At 39.6% G+C, this 16,928-nt stretch overlaps 2 protein-coding genes and 1 long non-coding RNA gene across 7 annotated transcripts; 2 read left to right on the forward strand and 1 right to left on the reverse strand.

Annotated features, from left to right (window-relative positions):
* Positions 1-408: 408 nt before the first annotated feature.
* LOC113060427 (uncharacterized) lies at positions 409-1,552 on the reverse strand. Its single transcript, XR_003278246.1, has 2 exons — positions 1,436-1,552; positions 409-757 (listed from the first exon to the last, which is right to left on the reverse strand). It is a non-coding gene; the product is annotated as an uncharacterized LOC113060427 (long non-coding RNA).
* LOC113060426 (proto-oncogene c-Fos-like) lies at positions 931-4,844 on the forward strand. Its single transcript, XM_026229333.1, has 4 exons — positions 931-1,572; positions 2,118-2,300; positions 2,570-2,677; positions 3,440-4,844. Exons 1-4 carry the CDS (start codon positions 1,477-1,479, stop codon positions 4,067-4,069), a joined length of 1,017 nt encoding a protein of 338 aa, XP_026085118.1. The 5' UTR covers positions 931-1,476; the 3' UTR covers positions 4,070-4,844.
* Positions 4,845-6,981: 2,137 nt separating this feature from the next.
* Positions 6,982-15,881, forward strand: jdp2a (Jun dimerization protein 2a). Of its 5 annotated transcripts, none has more exons than XM_026229336.1 (5): positions 10,269-11,062; positions 11,142-11,181; positions 12,950-13,167; positions 14,502-14,606; positions 15,053-15,881. In XM_026229336.1, the coding sequence occupies exons 3-5, from the start codon at positions 12,973-12,975 to the stop codon at positions 15,236-15,238; spliced, it is 486 nt and encodes a 161-aa protein (XP_026085121.1). In that variant the 5' UTR covers positions 10,269-11,062; positions 11,142-11,181; positions 12,950-12,972; the 3' UTR covers positions 15,239-15,881. The 5 variants fall into 5 exon arrangements, with proteins under 5 accessions (XP_026085119.1, XP_026085121.1, XP_026085122.1 ...); XM_026229337.1 differs by having other exon boundaries at positions 11,147-11,181; XM_026229338.1 differs by having other exon boundaries at positions 10,269-11,009.
* Positions 15,882-16,928: the final 1,047 nt, after the last annotated feature.

A 16,928-nucleotide genomic window follows, 5' to 3' on the forward strand; every position in this document is an offset into this window, starting at 1 on the left:
GTCAACTTAATCGTAAGTAAAGACAACTTCACAATTTAAGTTCAGACAACTTAAATGATGTCTATTGCACTTGTTTTTTTAAGTCGTGTCAACTTAATCGTAAGTAAAGACAACTTCACAATTTAAGTTCAGACAACTTAAATGATGTCTATTGCACTTGTTTTTTTAAGTCATGTCAACTTAATCGTAAGTAAAGACAACTTCACAATTTAAGTTCAGACAACTTAACATTTTAAGGCAGCACGAACACTTACTTTTTTAAGTTGAAACAACAAATTTTTTTTTTACAGTGTGTAATGCCATGGTAGCCTATACCTTCTGAAATGTTCAGGGTTATTTCAATAATAGGTGGATGATAGAACACATCAGCATTTGGCACTCAAAGAAAAACACGCTGAATGTTTTTTTTTCGTTCTTCACAAATAACGCAAATCCCATTCCACATGGACTATATTTTTGGTTAATTGGGAAAAATGTCTCAATACCATATTCTGTGGTTATACACTGGGTAGGCTACATGGAACCGTTCCAGCTATGCTTTGCTGTCTGCGCATCTGTGCTCCTGACAGGAGTCTAAACGCCCTTTCCAGAGGAAAACGCAAATGCACTGCACAAAACACAAAGCAGCAGCAGCAGCTTCAGTCCAGACACACGCTCAGCGCTGGAATCCCAACACGTACTTATCCTTATATGGGCATTTTCCTGTTTGGCAGTGTTACGTCACTGCGTGACGCGTGAGCAGGTGCAGATGCTGAGACTGGAGGGGTCAAGAGAAAGAAACGGCACATTAAATAAACATTTAATTATATGCGACTGCAACACGAATTTAACGAAATATATAATCACTGATAATATATATATATATATATATATATATATATATATATATATATATATATATATATATATATATATATACTTTAGCTGAATTATACATTACATAGGCCTACATGATATAACATACATTATAATTATACATAACATGACAACACGAACAGATCAGATCAAACTATAGTGTTGAATATTTAGTTGAGCATCATTAAATTATCTCGTTTTAAAATATGTCATATGCATAAGTCATATATTATTTATAAGGACGTTGTGCATGTCTTTATGCATATCAGGGTCCATGAGAACTTTATGAATGAATATTTGGCACGGACCACATTTCGTCCTCACAGGGGTTATCGCTTCCCTGCTCTGAGCTTTACTACAATAACCTCTGTTTCAGTCGACTTTTTAGTTCAGTGTGGATTAAACGATAATTCTCTGCGCGGATGTGCTCAGAAAGCGCAGTTTCCCCGCGTGCGGAATGGTATGCGCCGTTTCATTCATGAAATCCAGGCGGACTATAAATAGGCGCTCGCGGAGCTGAGTGACACTGACCAGGTTTATAAACCTGGAGAGAGCGACGCGACGCGTCTGGACTACAAACCTGGCATCTAGTCAAGAGTGGTGTCCGTGCGCGCTGGAGAAATGTTTCTGAACACAGCGAAGAAGACTGATCCGGACTCAATATGCTCTTCTGCTGGGGACAAACACACCGATGCCCCGATGGACAGCAGCGCACAGGTAGAAGGATGCTTCCTCTCATGCGTTACATCATAATAAAACACTGGTGTGCATGGTGATTAACTGCTAATATATAATGCAAATGAATGTTTCTGAACGCCATTGTTTCTTATTCTGAAAAATACAATAGATAGCCTATTATTACTATCTTAAACAGTCACATTTACGAATAGCACGCTATTGCAGCGCGCGTGCTTCATCTGTTTATCTGATGTTGAATGTTTTGTCGCGCATCCTTTGCAATGCAGCGAAACATGGTGAAGCACTGTGTAAATGCAGCTGTTCATTGAGAAAAATAAATCCATCGAGGAGAGCCCACAGCAGTCCTGCGTAAGCATTGACGTCACAGACAATGCAAAAGTTAAATATTGATCGGGAGACTATTTTTAGACGCTCGAGAGTATTTAAAGAAAGCGTCTTGAGAGTATCGCAAAAAAACCGTGCGGTGAATAATAATAATAATAAAAATGATGTTTGAAAACCTGGTTGTCCAGATGCACATAAAGCAGTGTTGAGTCTATGACATATCTCCATCGCAATCCCAGGGCTCGTTCGTTCCGACGGTCACCGCGATCTCCAGCACGCCGGACCTGCAGTGGATGGTCCAGCCGACCATCATCACCTCTGTGTCTCCGTCTCCGGGTAGAGCCGAGAGCAGTGAACCGGCACAGAGCAAAGCAGCTGGGAGCAAGGGGAAAAGCTCTGCCAGGAAGAGCAAGGGCGAGCAGGTACACTTCTGCATGTGCTGCGTGTTTGGCGCGCGTGATCACCTGTGAAGCGTGTGCGCGGGATTGATGGGGATCCAGTTCTTGCTTTGGCATGTTGCCTTGACCAGCAGCATCCGCTTTATATTCAGGTCACAGCAAGTCTGCAACAGACTATTTTTAGACGCATTGCAGAATGACGTGTTTCCATTGGGGTGAACTGGCGATAGCGATAGGGGATGCGTGGATTCTTCGAGAAGGTAATGAGTGCAATTCCTCTTTGCTTTGACTAGCTCTCTCCGGAGGAAGAGGAGAAGAAGAGGATCAGGAGGGAGAGGAATAAAATGGCTGCAGCGAAGTGTCGCAACAGACGAAGAGAGCTCACCGACACCCTCCAGGCAGTGAGTACAGACTCCACAACATAAGGTTTCATTCGGAAAGATCCAGTTCTTCCCAAAAATTCATATTCGATCTGTTTACTCACCCACTATTAAAAAAAGTAATCCATTCGATGCGCTTTTGCGCTATTACCCAAGGGTTCCCGAGCCGTGTGAGGCCATGATGAGAGAACGGAAGGTGAAGTGAGTAACTCCAGAAAGACGAGATCCCAGACTCATGGCATTGGTTGATTTGCTGTCTGGGATGTTCAAACAGAGTAATATTTAACATTGTTAGGCGAGTCCACCTTACCAATGGCTTATAAATGGTTCTAAATATTAAGCTGGACTATGAGAAGATATATAACTCCTTTTTTTATTTTTTTTTATTTTTTTTGCAGAACATTTTAATAATCTAATAAGATAATAAAAATAAGAAACTTTCTGAATGTTAAAGGTTATCCACGAAACCATAGAAGACAATAAAGAAAAATGGATAACATCCTGGTAGAAAATTGAACTTAAGTTTACGGACTTCAACCCTAAAACACCACACAATGCAATGCTTAATTCATAATATAATAATTCATGCCATTTATATAGCGCTTTTCTAGACACTCAAAGAGTGTCTGTGAGAGCGGTGCTTCATGCATCACGTAATAAAGCTTTATGCCTGCGAAACTGTGCTGAAATTGCAGGTGACCGCATCCTTAAGCCAAATAGGTTTAAAACGAATTAAGATTTTCCTTTCATTCTGTGGAATAATCCTACTTTTGGTTTCTCCAGGAAACAGACCAGCTAGAAGAAGACAAAGCCGCCCTCCAGGCCGAAATCGAGAGCCTCCTGAAGGAAAAGGAGAGGCTGGAGTATGTCCTCGCCTCTCATAAACCTCTTTGCCAGCTTCCTGAAGAACTGGACTGCCTGTTTCCAGAGTCTCCCCAGCCGCTCTCCACTCCCGAAACGGCCAGTAAACTCCCCGAGGACGTTCCCCTGCAGGACTTGGACATCCCCACGGTACCGTCCACAGCCATTTCCGGTAACTCCGACATCCTGCTGTGCTCCAGCGCAGAGGTCAGTCTGTGCGACCTCGAGCCCTCTCTGGATATCAAGGACGAGCTTCTGGACCGGATCTCGGTGGACACGGCCCGCTCCGTCCCCGACATCGACCTGACCGGCTCGCTGGGCATCACAGACTGGGAGACCCTCTACAAGTCTGTGGCCAGTGATCTAGAACCCTTGAGCACCCCGGTGGTGAGCACATCCACACCCAGCTGCAGCAACTACCTGTCCGTGTTCACCTTCTCCTGCCCAGAGCTGGACTCCCTGGCCGAGGGACTGGACGGGTGCAAGGGGGGCGTGAGCAAAGCAGACACTAGCGTCGACATCCTTAACTCTCCCACGCTTCTCGCCTTATAAATGCAAGAGTTGATGATGTAATGTTAGGATATTGTTCTTAATATCTACTGGGGATCGCAGTGTTATGATGTCCAGATGTGTGATGTTGGTGTGAAGCCAGATGTTCAATGGCTGTATCCGTGTAATTTGTGCAGGACGGGGATTTACTTTCTTCCAGAGACATTTGATGTAGCCCAAATACAAGAGCATGGATAATTATCTTATGAGCAGATATGAACTGTGTTCTGGTTTGAAAAGCATGCACGAGATATCTATATATATCACATATATAGTATATATATGTATCAGTTCCATATTTGTTTGATCTGGTGCTAAGTTCTGTGGAATCGACTGCGGTTTTGTGTTCGTTTACTATGCCAATAGACTATCTACTCGTGTTGTGCTCTAATATACAGTCATCAGAGTTATCACATACCTCAGTGTTTTCACATTGTTCTCAAATGTTTAGAGTTTTCCATGAAAACATCCAGTGCTATATCGATGGAGATGTATTTTATGATAATTTATTTTTCTACATTTTCAAATTGACTTTGAAGAACAAAAGGAGCATTGATTGCTGAATAAATGGATATAGAGTCGTGCGCTGGTGTTCTTGTGTCCTTTGTTTTGGGAATAAACTGTGGATAGAAAGTAGAGCTTAATAACTGGCATGTGTCTTCACGCTGCTAAACCAGTCATGGTCAGATGCAGGCCATTCATGCAGTTTGACATTATTTACAGTACAATCTTACAGAAATAGACTTAGGATAATTTAGATGAATTGCATCTATCATAGGTCAATCTAAATGAGTCAATTCCTTTGAAGTTCAAAACTGTGTGGCCTTCATTTGAAGTTATGAACACTTTCATAAATACACTGCAGCTCAACAGGATGCAATTTGACTGGCTGGCTATTTCATTTATAATCTTTTTTTATTATTATTATTAATTTTTTTTTTTTTACATAGCCAAGTCATATTAGAGGATGTTATGACTAGACATTGCGTTAAGCAGAGGTTAGTTGGTGCATCACATTTCAATAATTTGCAGGTTATACATTTTATTGGAGCTATGTGGGCGCTCAGTTTTTCTCATTTTGTTCTGCCAAAATTGAATGTTTTCAAAGACGAAGTGCTCAGTCTATTTAAAGGGATACTTCACCCAAAAATGACAACTCTATCATTAATTACCCACCATCATGTCGTTCCAAATCCGTAAGACCTATGTTCATCTTGGAGAGATTTTTGATGAAATCCGAGAGCTCTCTGACCGTTCATAGACAGCAACACAACTACCACGTTCAAAGCCCGGAAAGGTAGAAAGGACACCTTTAAAGCAGTCCATGTGACAGGTGATGTTATTAAGCTAGGAGAGTATTTTTGTACGCAAAGAAAACATAACAAAAATAACAACTTTATGCAACAATTCTTCTCTTCCGCGTCAGCCATTCATGAGAGTACCACAACATATCTATCTTGGCCTTAAACATTAAAAAATTTACTGGTTGTAATTTTGGCTGCCTCTGAAATGGGTCAAACCATAGATATTAAGTTAAAGAAAATACTCCAGAAATCTGCATTCTTTCAGGCTATGTCTGAAACGGATGTGCACCGTTCAGTTGATTGATAAGGTTTACCCTCGGTTTGTCTGTCTATTTGATGTGCATGAAAGTTGTGTTTGTTACTACAGCATCACAAATGTAAGATGTGTTTGATTTGTTCTGTGCAACTTAAGATCTGTAAAAATGTTTCAGTGTTATTCAATGGTATTCTTTGCCCCATTTACGCCCATCAATATGGCAGATGGGCAAAAAAGCCAAGTGTGTGAAACAGATAAACTGATTGCCTTCTACCATGATTTTGGACATACAGACCAAAATATTGCCATGGTATTTTATGAAGTAAATTTAATTATCAATGAAGATTCGGGAGGAGCGCGTCAGATACTTAGCCTAACCATCACAGGTGGACCACAATCAAGTAATCAATCCCACAGTATAAATATCGCTGACTTACCTCTATCCATTGACGGTTTATCAGCATCCCTCCTCCACCCCATCTCCTCACTTCAAGTTCACTTTACAATATACGGGGAAGGGGGGGTACTCTAGGTTCGGGCAATTCCCGAGCTCGGAGCCCTTCCCCGGACAGCACGCCAAATACACATACCATACCTCAGCTAATTATATGTAAGCGTGAACTAGTGAATTAAAGGAAACCAATGTGAGCTATATCATATGGTACAGGGGCATACAGTAGACTCATTTTACATTGAAATACAGATGTACGTAGGCTCCCCCAGTAAAATATTAGGCTACATACTGATAAACACTCGTCTGATGGTGGAGAAGACCATGTAGGTTCCCTGATGATAGTATTTCAGCTGTTTAGACACTTACTAGCAATGCCAGAGCACAAATGAATCTCTCTTGTGATCTAATCGGGTCAAACGGGTTAATTCCCTGAGACTACATCACGGAGACGTCTACTTGACGTCTGCATTTACATCTACTATAGGGCGCTTCCTATCAGGTGTCAAATAGACGTTTTGAAGATGTCTTTAAGATGTTTATGATTTAGAATGTAGGTAAAACTGACTTCATAAAGACGTCTATCAGATGATTGCAAACAGCAGATGCTTTCCAGATGAAGCGATGTGTGTTGTGTTTGCAGACTCTCTGGGTTCGGATCCTTTATAAGAGTCAGAAAGCGATAGGAAAGCTGGATGAGCTGGATGTAAACACAACTTGCACATCTGTCAGGGATATGCAGCTCTTTATTGCTCCTGCAGCTTGTGCATTAGGGTTTATATCCATGCATGCATCCATATTAACAGTGTCAAACTTTTTTGGTGGAAGGTTAGGAATGCTCCTGGTACAGCACTCACGGATCTTCAGCTTGGCAGTGGCCAGCATGTACAGCGCTGACGGTGAACGGAATGTTTGTTTTCTGGTTTCTAAGGGGTGGAGCGAGCCTGCTCCTCTCTTCTCCACTTCTCCATGTGTGTTTTCCCTGCAGTTCATTTCTCATCCTCCCTGCTGACGTCTGACTTCCGCATTCCTCGCTCTTCCCGACCAGGGATCAGCGCTCGAGACTCGAGCTGATGCAACGATTCCCGCTCTTCAAGATCTACTCGCGACCTCCGGCTGACGTCACAAAGGGACTCCACTCGCTCACCTCGAGACCAAAGTCAGGTAAGAGCGCAACTTTGACAACTTTTGCACGGCTTCGAGTCCGACCGCTGCATTTCTCCATCGGATGTGTCTCAAAGCGAGGAGAGCCGCCTAGACAGGGCGCATTTTTGCGCAGCAGCGTTTTTTTGTGGGGCATCGTGCGCGCGTTCAGATTCAGAACAGCTGCTGCGCGCTCGAGATGCGCAAAAATGCTGTGTATGTAGGGGGCTCTCTAGGTTTGGAGACACAGCCCAAGAGCAAAATGGTACATCGCTAAATAAGTAACGTGTGCGTTTCATATTTGAATAACAACGGTCTATTCCCATAGCTGCAACTTAAATACCTCTTTATACCGCATTTCACTCATCCATGTCCATTTCTAGTTGTAGGCTACATAGGGAATGTTCACTTTCTCATATAGCGCTCTAATGATGATGATGATGATGGTGATGATGATGATGGGACAGTAAGGCTCAACGCCGCTGTAAGCTGAAGTTCATGTTACATAAGAGAAACTTCCGCTTTGAGATCATTGAGTCACTGTAGGGCGCGGTGCATATACACATTCAGATTTGATCATCTGTACATTCATGTTTTACTCTACTGTCCGTCGTCACTGCGCAGAGGCTCGTGGAATGGCGCGTGAATACTGTGGACACCAACTTTTTAAAATTCAAAAATATACAAGATAAGTGGTTAAAATACACAAAACCACTAGTGAAATTCTATTTTGCATTGTTACAATTGAATAATAATAATTAATTATTTTTTTTAATAATAATAATAATAATAAAAAAAAAACAGTTTGAGTAAATTTGAATTTGAGAATGTGTCAAATCAGTATTTTTATTTATTTGTATTTGTGTGTGTGTGTGTGTGTCTCTCTCTTTTGCTGTAATGACAGCTGCACTGAATCCGACATGAACGAAACAAGATGATCATGTTCCCCAGCATTGTCTGAGGTTTTCCCCCCCAAAATGGTGGAGGTTAATATGATCAACTTTGTATATATTTTCATATCTGTGATCTCTACTTGCATTTGATATCAATTTAAGGGTCTGGCGTGATGCTTTCCCCTTGAGTGCACTGAGCACATCCAGATCTAGAGTTGGATATCCATCATCTGAATGTGATATTGGTGTCTCTGCCTCAAACTTATTTAAAACATGATCTAAAAACGTCAGTGCTGCAAACATTTACAACACAGTGAAATGAACTGCTGTGCTCTTTCATAGGTAAACAATGCGCTGCAAGCATTTTCAGTTGTTCAGTAAAGGGTTTCAGTTCCACTGAAAAAGAAGTGGGCGATAAAATCTGGAAGCAATGTGTGAAACTGCTTCTCATTGCATAACAGTGCTATTATAACTGCATGCATAATGCACTGAAATGACATTGACCTTTACTGCACTGACGAATGGAGGAATGTTGATTATAACACAGTGATCTGATCAACAGTAACTCCACACAGATACATGTCACTGTGAACAAACTGGGCTTCAGAGTGCACTGTGACACACACAAACCCTCACTCATCAGCACCTGCTCTCGGGATCTCTGGAATGATCAGATGCTGTGGAACAGATTTGAGCATGATCAAATGCATTAAATGGAGCTAAGAGTACTACAGTAATGCTGATAGATGCATAATGAAATATTGGAGAAACATATATGAAAACACGGCCAGGCATTCAAATTATTTTCTTCATGTACATTATTTTTAGTCTTGTTGTTAAAAATACTTCACTTTGGCAAAATCCAATTGTACATGGTTGAATTGTGTTCTTATGCATTGTACTGTAGAATCTATAGCATCGTTGTTTTTGTGGATCACTTATCTGAACTCTTTCAATACATATTTCTTTAAAAAGCTATTTAAACTTAATTTGATGACGGGAAAAATTGGAACAACAACTGGAAAATTTACTCTGTCTCAGAAAAGCTTCCATTGCGCCATTCCTTGTCAGATTAAATGAACCTGAAGAATGGTTGATTTGATGCTGTACAGAGCCAGACGTAGCACTTCTCACATTATGCACTTGATTGATTTGATTTACAAATGATTCCAGTAAGAACTTAATATGTTGTCGTGCTATCAATAGGACTCTCCAGTAAGCGTGTAAATGCACAGTACACACAGATTTTAGCAACACTTACAACTAATGAAACTGATGCATTTATAGTCACCCCGGCCTCTTATTAAACTCCTAATAACTCTTTATTTATAGTTTCAAAAGCTGAACAAGATTTCTCTCTTTCTCTGGATATTTAAGCTGGGCTGCGTTGTATTTAACATACTGTATGCACATAGATTGATTATTGTATTCATTTTGCTTGTTGTCCATATTACATTACATCACATCATTTCTTTAGCGTGTTACACCGCATTCCTCCCTGGACCTTCACACAACTGCTTTCCACAATAATGGGGCGATCGATCAATTAGAGCGACACGTAATCTGTGATAATGGAGCACAGTATTAATATGAAATGTGTTAGCGGTGGCAGCGGAGAGAGCGTCAGCGAGGACGGCGCTCTCCGGAGCTCTATAGGACTTTCCAGTGCAAATCTAAACAAAGAGAACAGTGTTGGATTCTGTTTATTTTTCCAAATCCTTCATGCTGTCATTCGCTCAATACATACTTGTCTTGACTGGTCCGTATGATGTTTTATTTGGAAGTGTGCTAAAAGTTTCAGAGATGGTGAATTTAATGGTGAAAATGGTTTTTCCACTGGGGCTTTCAGTGAGATGGCTAGTGTTTGCTGGTTCATACACCTTCTAAGAGCCCGGAATATCCAACATGCTCTGTGAAACACGCTTGATCTTGTGCTACTCTTTACAGTTTTGTTTTCTTCATAGCTTCATTTTGCATGTCAATAATTGCATCTTGATTTATGGATGTTTAGATATGTTTGCTGGAAAACAAACCTAAGGATGATATTCATTTTTTTTGCAGCAAATGAAACATTTAATGCCAAGACTATAAAGAATTTCTGGTCCAAGCCTAAAAGAGGCTTTAAGCAATGCTTTTTATGATCAGCAGAAACCCTGCTGAAGACACGAGTGCACATAATACCAAACACAACTGAACTGAGTTAGTTTACAGAGAAACGCAATGTAAAATTGGCTGCTGTAATTTGTCCCTTGCCCTAACTCGGTCCCTGATTGAATGAAACATTTTCACTCATGTAAAAGCATGCTTCTCCTTAACAAGGCACATATTTTAAGGCATCAATCTGTGACACAAATGATGCATGACGAGCGACGTGCCGGTGTTAGTAGCCTGCTTGGGGTTAGGGATTTGTTTAAATGACTAACTCTCTGTGTGAGCAATCATAGCTTGCTTTAGCAAAGACTAATTAAACTTCCTCTGAGTCATGAGTGTTGTGTGCGCCGTGCAGCGGTTCACATATGGCAGTGATTGCTTGTGTCATCGTGAGGCGTTTCTTCAAGAAGTACATTCATGTAGTTGGTCACTTTCTGTCTGTGGGAATGTGCTCTCAGACATATTGTTTTGTGAAACTACAAACGCACTCTTCATTTGAAAGGTTTGGATGTGAGGAACACTTGTGTAGGCCGATAAAATTGTCCTGTTCCCCTGCGGTCACATTCCTCTCGGCTGACACGGAGAAGAGGACGCAGATTTGGACGGAGGAAACATTGGCTGGCGCTCTCAGTTTTTGTCTCCACAGCTTAAAGGAGAACTTGTCTGGGTCTAGTTTTGTGCCTCTCACAAAAAAAACAAAAAAAACAAAAAGAGGAAAAAGAGCAGTTTCTCTTGCCAAGGGTCTGTAAGTGCTCATAATCCAGACATTTGTCAGCTGTAGAGAGAGATAGGCTATTGGTTAGTTCTTTTCTATTCTCTGATAAAATCATGATGGATTCAGATGAAAAAAGCCTGATGCTGTTTCGTGGTATTTCAGCGCAGGTGGTGTTTCGAGGGTGACTTTTATTCTATCAAAGGTAAGTCGTTAAATCCTGGATTTGTAAAATATCATCTACTTTGCATTCATTTTCTTTTGAAGTCTTATATTTCTGAAGATGATGCGTGCCAGTTTTTCAGTTGAATACATTTTATAAGGAAGTGTTTTGTAGGGCTGGGTAATAAACTATACCGTATCAAGATCAGATGAATGTTGATAAGCTCTGGAGATGGATTCATCTAACTGTCTGTCACACAGAAGTTATAAACGTCACAGCAGTGTTTACATCTGCATGTTCTGCTTGTCTCTGTGTGAATGAATGGTGTGGTTTTGTCTAAGACACACTTCATATGCGAACATGAACACGTGAACTTTGTCTCCAGAGCTGCTCTGAGAGTCACTTCAGCAGCTTTTTCTTTGAGAAAGACTACCATCAAACACACTCTGAACCTGAAAGTAAAGCTGAAAGACCTTCAGAGACTGGTTTAACTTGAAGAAATTATGACAGAAACATATTTGAACACTTTGCAATAAGGTTTCATTAGTTAATGTTAGTTGATGTATTAACCATACAACCAAGGTATTTTTCATTAATTTATACAGTTCTGTTGTGCAGCATCTGATACAATGAAAAAAAAAAAAAATTAAAATAGAATAAAATGAAAGATTTATGGATGCTTGTAAAGTTTATTGTAATTTGCACAGGATACACAGCTTGTCATTTGACCTCACAAAACACATTATTGTGGTCAATTAAAAAGGAGTTAAATAATTAAACAGGAGAGTACATTTAGGATTATTAGCAGAAATTCATGTGAATGCAATATGCCACTAAAATTCATAAATGCATTGAATCGGTATTCAAAATAAACAGGCATATAAATAAATCCAGTCAAGTCTTGTCTGTCAGCTGATCTGATGTTTGCTACTTGCTCTCATTTTTAATAAGCAGGAACAATTCCTCACTCCATATAAATAATCAATTGCAGTACAGTTGGATAGGTAAAGTGCGTCCTTTTCTTCACTTTACAAGAATTCAACATTAAAATGTTATCACGTGTCGAAAATGATTTATTAGTAAATTGAGTGTTTCAACTGAATTGATACGTGTTCATAAAAAAGACAACATAACAAAACTATGCAGGCATTTTAAACAGCTCTGTGTGGGTAATAGTGACTAATCATGATACAACGGTGATTATTTTGATGCCAATACATAACGAACTAAAATGAATAGTAAAATAGAAATATGGAACGGTATAAAATGACCGAGAATGATTCCCAGGGAACATATGATCACACTTTATATTAAAGTGTCCTTGTTATAGTGTAATTATTCATTTAAGCACTGAGTAATATTAACTACATGCACTTACTACAAGGTTAGGTTTGGCTTAGGGTTACTTGCATGTGATGATGAATAATTGATTGTCATTATAATAGAAAGTACATGTAACGTGTAACAAGGACACCTTAAAATAAAGTGTTAACTGAAATATAACACCGTGTATAACAGTGTTAACCGGCATATTTAAAATGAAAATGTTATAGTATGCTGGTAAATATTGCTGTTTTTATGTGTTATGATAAAGGTTATATGAAAAAGACATGCATGCAGCAGCGGCTGTGGCTGAAACAATATCAGTTTCTCTGATTAAAATATAAATCACCTTTTTAAGCTATTTCAGAGCAAATGTAAAGATGTTGAGATACATACAGAATCTAATCTATTTTTTGTTAGCTGTTTAAAAAGGCCTTAGTGGTGTGCAGTCCAACTCTAAGCTCAGCTTCTCTGCTCTTTTCTCCAGCGGTGGTCTCGGGTGTTTGTGACATGATGCCGGGACAGATCCCGGACCCCTCGGTGACGGCCGGCTCACTGCCCAGTCTGGGTCCTCTAGCAGGCCTTTCTGCCTCCACACTGACTGAACACCTGAAGTACGCCGACCTCTGTAACCTCGGGGCCATGCTGTCCCCTTTCCATCTCCTGGGGAAGCTGGGCAAGCGGACGCTCCCTATCAAAGCCGAGGTGAGCACCTGTCATCCTCTAGCCTGGGGAACACATTTAGAGGCATCTGGAGGAAAAAGCACTGTTGTATTATTAGCTTGAGCTAGTACACATCAGTGTGAAGCCTGTTTCAGATATGCATCTAAATGAATCATCTGCGTAAAACCCAAACCTGATTTAAACATCTGGATTCATTTAGGTGTATTAAAAAGAAAGCACTGCTTTTGGGCTTTATTGATATTGCTTTCCAGACGTCTGCAGCACATGCACTGTGAAAATAAATTGTAAATACAGATTATTGGAGTATATTTTACAGCATTTCTACTAAAATAATGTTTAACTGTTATTTGCCTTTACTTTGTAATTATTAAAACATTTCTGAATGAAGGTTCAAAGTAAATCTTACATCACTTTTTTAGTATGCACATCTGGCACAAAACAAACTGCAGTGACTCCATCTAGTGGACAGAAGGGACTACTTATAGTACGCCCTTACAGTATGTGCTCCTTTAGTGAAGAAAAAGTACACACTTTTGAGTGTGCAGTAGAAAAGTAGGCAAGCTTTGGGACAAATTCTCATGTCATACAGTTGCGTCTTTAACAAAGCGATCTGTCGTACAGTTACACCATCACTGTAAACATATTAACTTTAATTGTTATGACATTTTATGTTGAATAACTTTTTTATTTAGTTGCATGTTGGCTGTGAATAGCAGAAGTTCTCGTTTGAGATAACAGATGATGGAGAACATTCATACTGACTGAACAGATGTTACTGTTATAGGAAGTTAGACTTTCTGAAAATGCACTCAATCTGCAGGTCATCCAAGATGAAGCTGACTCTGTTTCTTGGGTGCCGTCAGAATGAGAGTCTGATAAAAACATCACAGTAATCCACAGCACTCCAGTCCATCAGTGAACATCTGGAGAAGACAGAATTAAATAAATCAATAAATAAACAGGAGAGAAATCGGCAGCGATCAAGCACTGATGGAGGACAACATGCCTTAATGATGGACAAACATGCAACTTTTGTCTTCTCAAGACATTAACTGATGGACTGAAGTTACTTGCTGATTATTGTGATGTCAAAAAACCTATTGATATTTCAATTGCATTTCAAAGTTTGTGAGCAAGCAGGACGTTTTTTCAATGTAGTAGTTTTTAAAATTCACCAGCAGGGACAAATGTGCACAGTGTTGTTTTTGGCTCCATAATTTGAACTCATATTGTATTATTTATTTTTATATTGCATGCAAGTTCTTTGAATTTAAAGTGCATTGAGTTTAGTGTAAGTAATGTAGTGTAAACAGACCTATAAAAACCTTTGTTTTCTGATGTTGCTGCTCATACAGAAAGATGAAGAGGAAGAGCGGAGGAAAAGAAGGCGAGAGAAAAACAAAGTGGCGGCAGCGAGATGTCGAAACAAAAAGAAAGAAAGGACAGAGTATCTACAGCGGGTAAGTCGTCTGTGAAGGCCTCAGTCAGTGTTGGGGAAAGTTTCTTTAAAGTAATGCATTACAATATTGTGTTGCTTCATTAAAAGGTAACTGACTGTGTTCTTTTTTATGGAAAGTAATGCATTACATTACTTTTACTCTTACTTTCTGTCACATGAGCTGGGCTTGCATTTTCTTTTTAATAAGCCCCAAAAGTTATATCTATGACAACTGTAAACGCTAAATTATTTAATAATCCTCAGGCTAAAGGAAGTGTGTACCTCACTCCCAATTCCTCTAGTTTCTTTTCTTGTACATGTAAAAGCAATGCATTACTTTGCTATCTGCACGTGAAAAGTAATCTTGAAAAAGCAATCTTATTACATAATTACCCCCAACACTGGCCTCAGTTTTGTATCAACAGATAGCACGAGTGTATTGATGTGCCTTCAACTCTTCCACTGAAGGAATCTGAGCGTCTGGAGATGATGAACTCGGAGCTGAAAGCACAGATCGAGGAGCTAAAGCACGAACGACAGCAGCTCATACTGATGCTCAATCGCCATCGGCCCACCTGCATCGTGAGCACAGACAGCATCAAGACGCCTGAGAAAGAGAGCAACCCTCTCCTGGAGCAGGTGGAGACCAAATGAGAAGAACCACACACTTCATGACCACGTTACTGTTTACAGGTCAGCTCGTCTCCAGAGAGCTGAAGCACTTGGCTCGAAGCACTTGGACATTTTAGGGAAGAGAGAATTGCGTCTCTGACCTGCGAGGTTGGAGTTTAGAGACTAAACGAAGCAAGAAGAAACACACCGATGGCCTCATTAAACGGCCGTGTTTTTGTAGTTACCAAACTTTTGTGGGATAGTTGTTTTTTTGTGGTCATAAAGTGCCTTTTTTCAGTCCATTTAGTTTTATGGGAAGAATTGTCTGTTGGTTGTTCTGAACTGAACTCATTGAATGGTTGGACATGCATGTTAACTGGATGATTCTTCACAGACTGTCTCAACATTTATTCACCATTTGCTGCCTTCAGTTGTTTTTTCTTCTCTCTGGCGCAGGCGTCATGTATGCACATATGTATGAACTGTTTACATCTTGCCAATTTATTATAGTTATCTAGTATATAAATATATGATTTTTATACCTCCTGTACATGGACTTATCACTAGATGTGATACATTTTATGCAACGATTTCATAACCTCTATTTCTGTGACGTATTCAATTTGTTGTATAGCTGTGAAAAGTAAACTGCAAACAATTATTAAACAAGTGATTTCCAAAGTGATTTTCTAATAACTAACATTTTTGGAGTTCAGAGTTTTTAAAATGTTAACATTTTCACATTCAGTTTCATTTTCATTTCACCTTTTTCTTGAGTAAATATATCAAATAAAACAACGCAGTCAGAAAAGGCAGCTAAGGACAGAATCAAATGCTTGGTTTACAAAAACGTGCTTCAAATCTCTGTCTCAACCATCAATTTATATTAGTCACTTAAAAAAAAATAAATTCCCACATGCATTCATGTTTATAAAATGTGCACACGTTATATTTCACTTTTATTTTTTCTTAATTTAGAAATTAATTAATTGTCTTAATCTATTTTTGTTTGTTTAAACGCCCATTATGGAATTTTTGGCCACCAGGGGTCACTCAATCAAAATAATAACATAAGACGTACTTTGATGACGTCGGGAAAGAGCGTAAAGCTCATGGGAGTTGTTGTTCATTGGAACACGCGCTCTGTCGCTCCCTATCATTCCTCACTCATTCTAACTTAGTATTTTGACAATATCGTCTTTTCGAAAGGAGAGACGGTTTCAACGGCAACAACATAAACAAACGTTAATGCACTTGAGCGCTTTTGTGGACCTAACTTAACTTCCGGTAGACTTCCAAATAGAATCAATAACAACAGCCAAGTCCCTCTAGAGTAGATATTTTTTGATAACAAACAAAATGTTTGCTGCGTGGATCAGGCGGACTTAATGAAAATGCAAATTCATTATTTGCCAGCAGGAGATGTTTTAAAGCATAGACATAAAGCGCGAGAAATAGAGGTTTCCCCAGTAACAGCTGTAAACGAAGCAGAGCTGGTACGCTCATATGCTGCTATCAGGCATGTAACATGCAAGTCTTCCTTCAGAAATACAGCGTTATAAAAACACCTGTGCCTCGTTTTGATATTTAAACATATAAATGTAAGGAATTATTATTATTAAACGTGCAGTAAGTAACGTTACTCATGTTTATTCAATGAAGCCTTTTTGAAAAAAAGTTCAGTTTTTAAAATTGTGGCGAGTCTCCAAAAATAAATAAATGTATGGGAAAC

This window comes from Carassius auratus, chromosome 42 (genome assembly GCF_003368295.1).
Source record: "Carassius auratus strain Wakin chromosome 42, ASM336829v1, whole genome shotgun sequence".
NCBI classification, from domain to species: domain Eukaryota; kingdom Metazoa; phylum Chordata; class Actinopteri; order Cypriniformes; family Cyprinidae; genus Carassius; species Carassius auratus.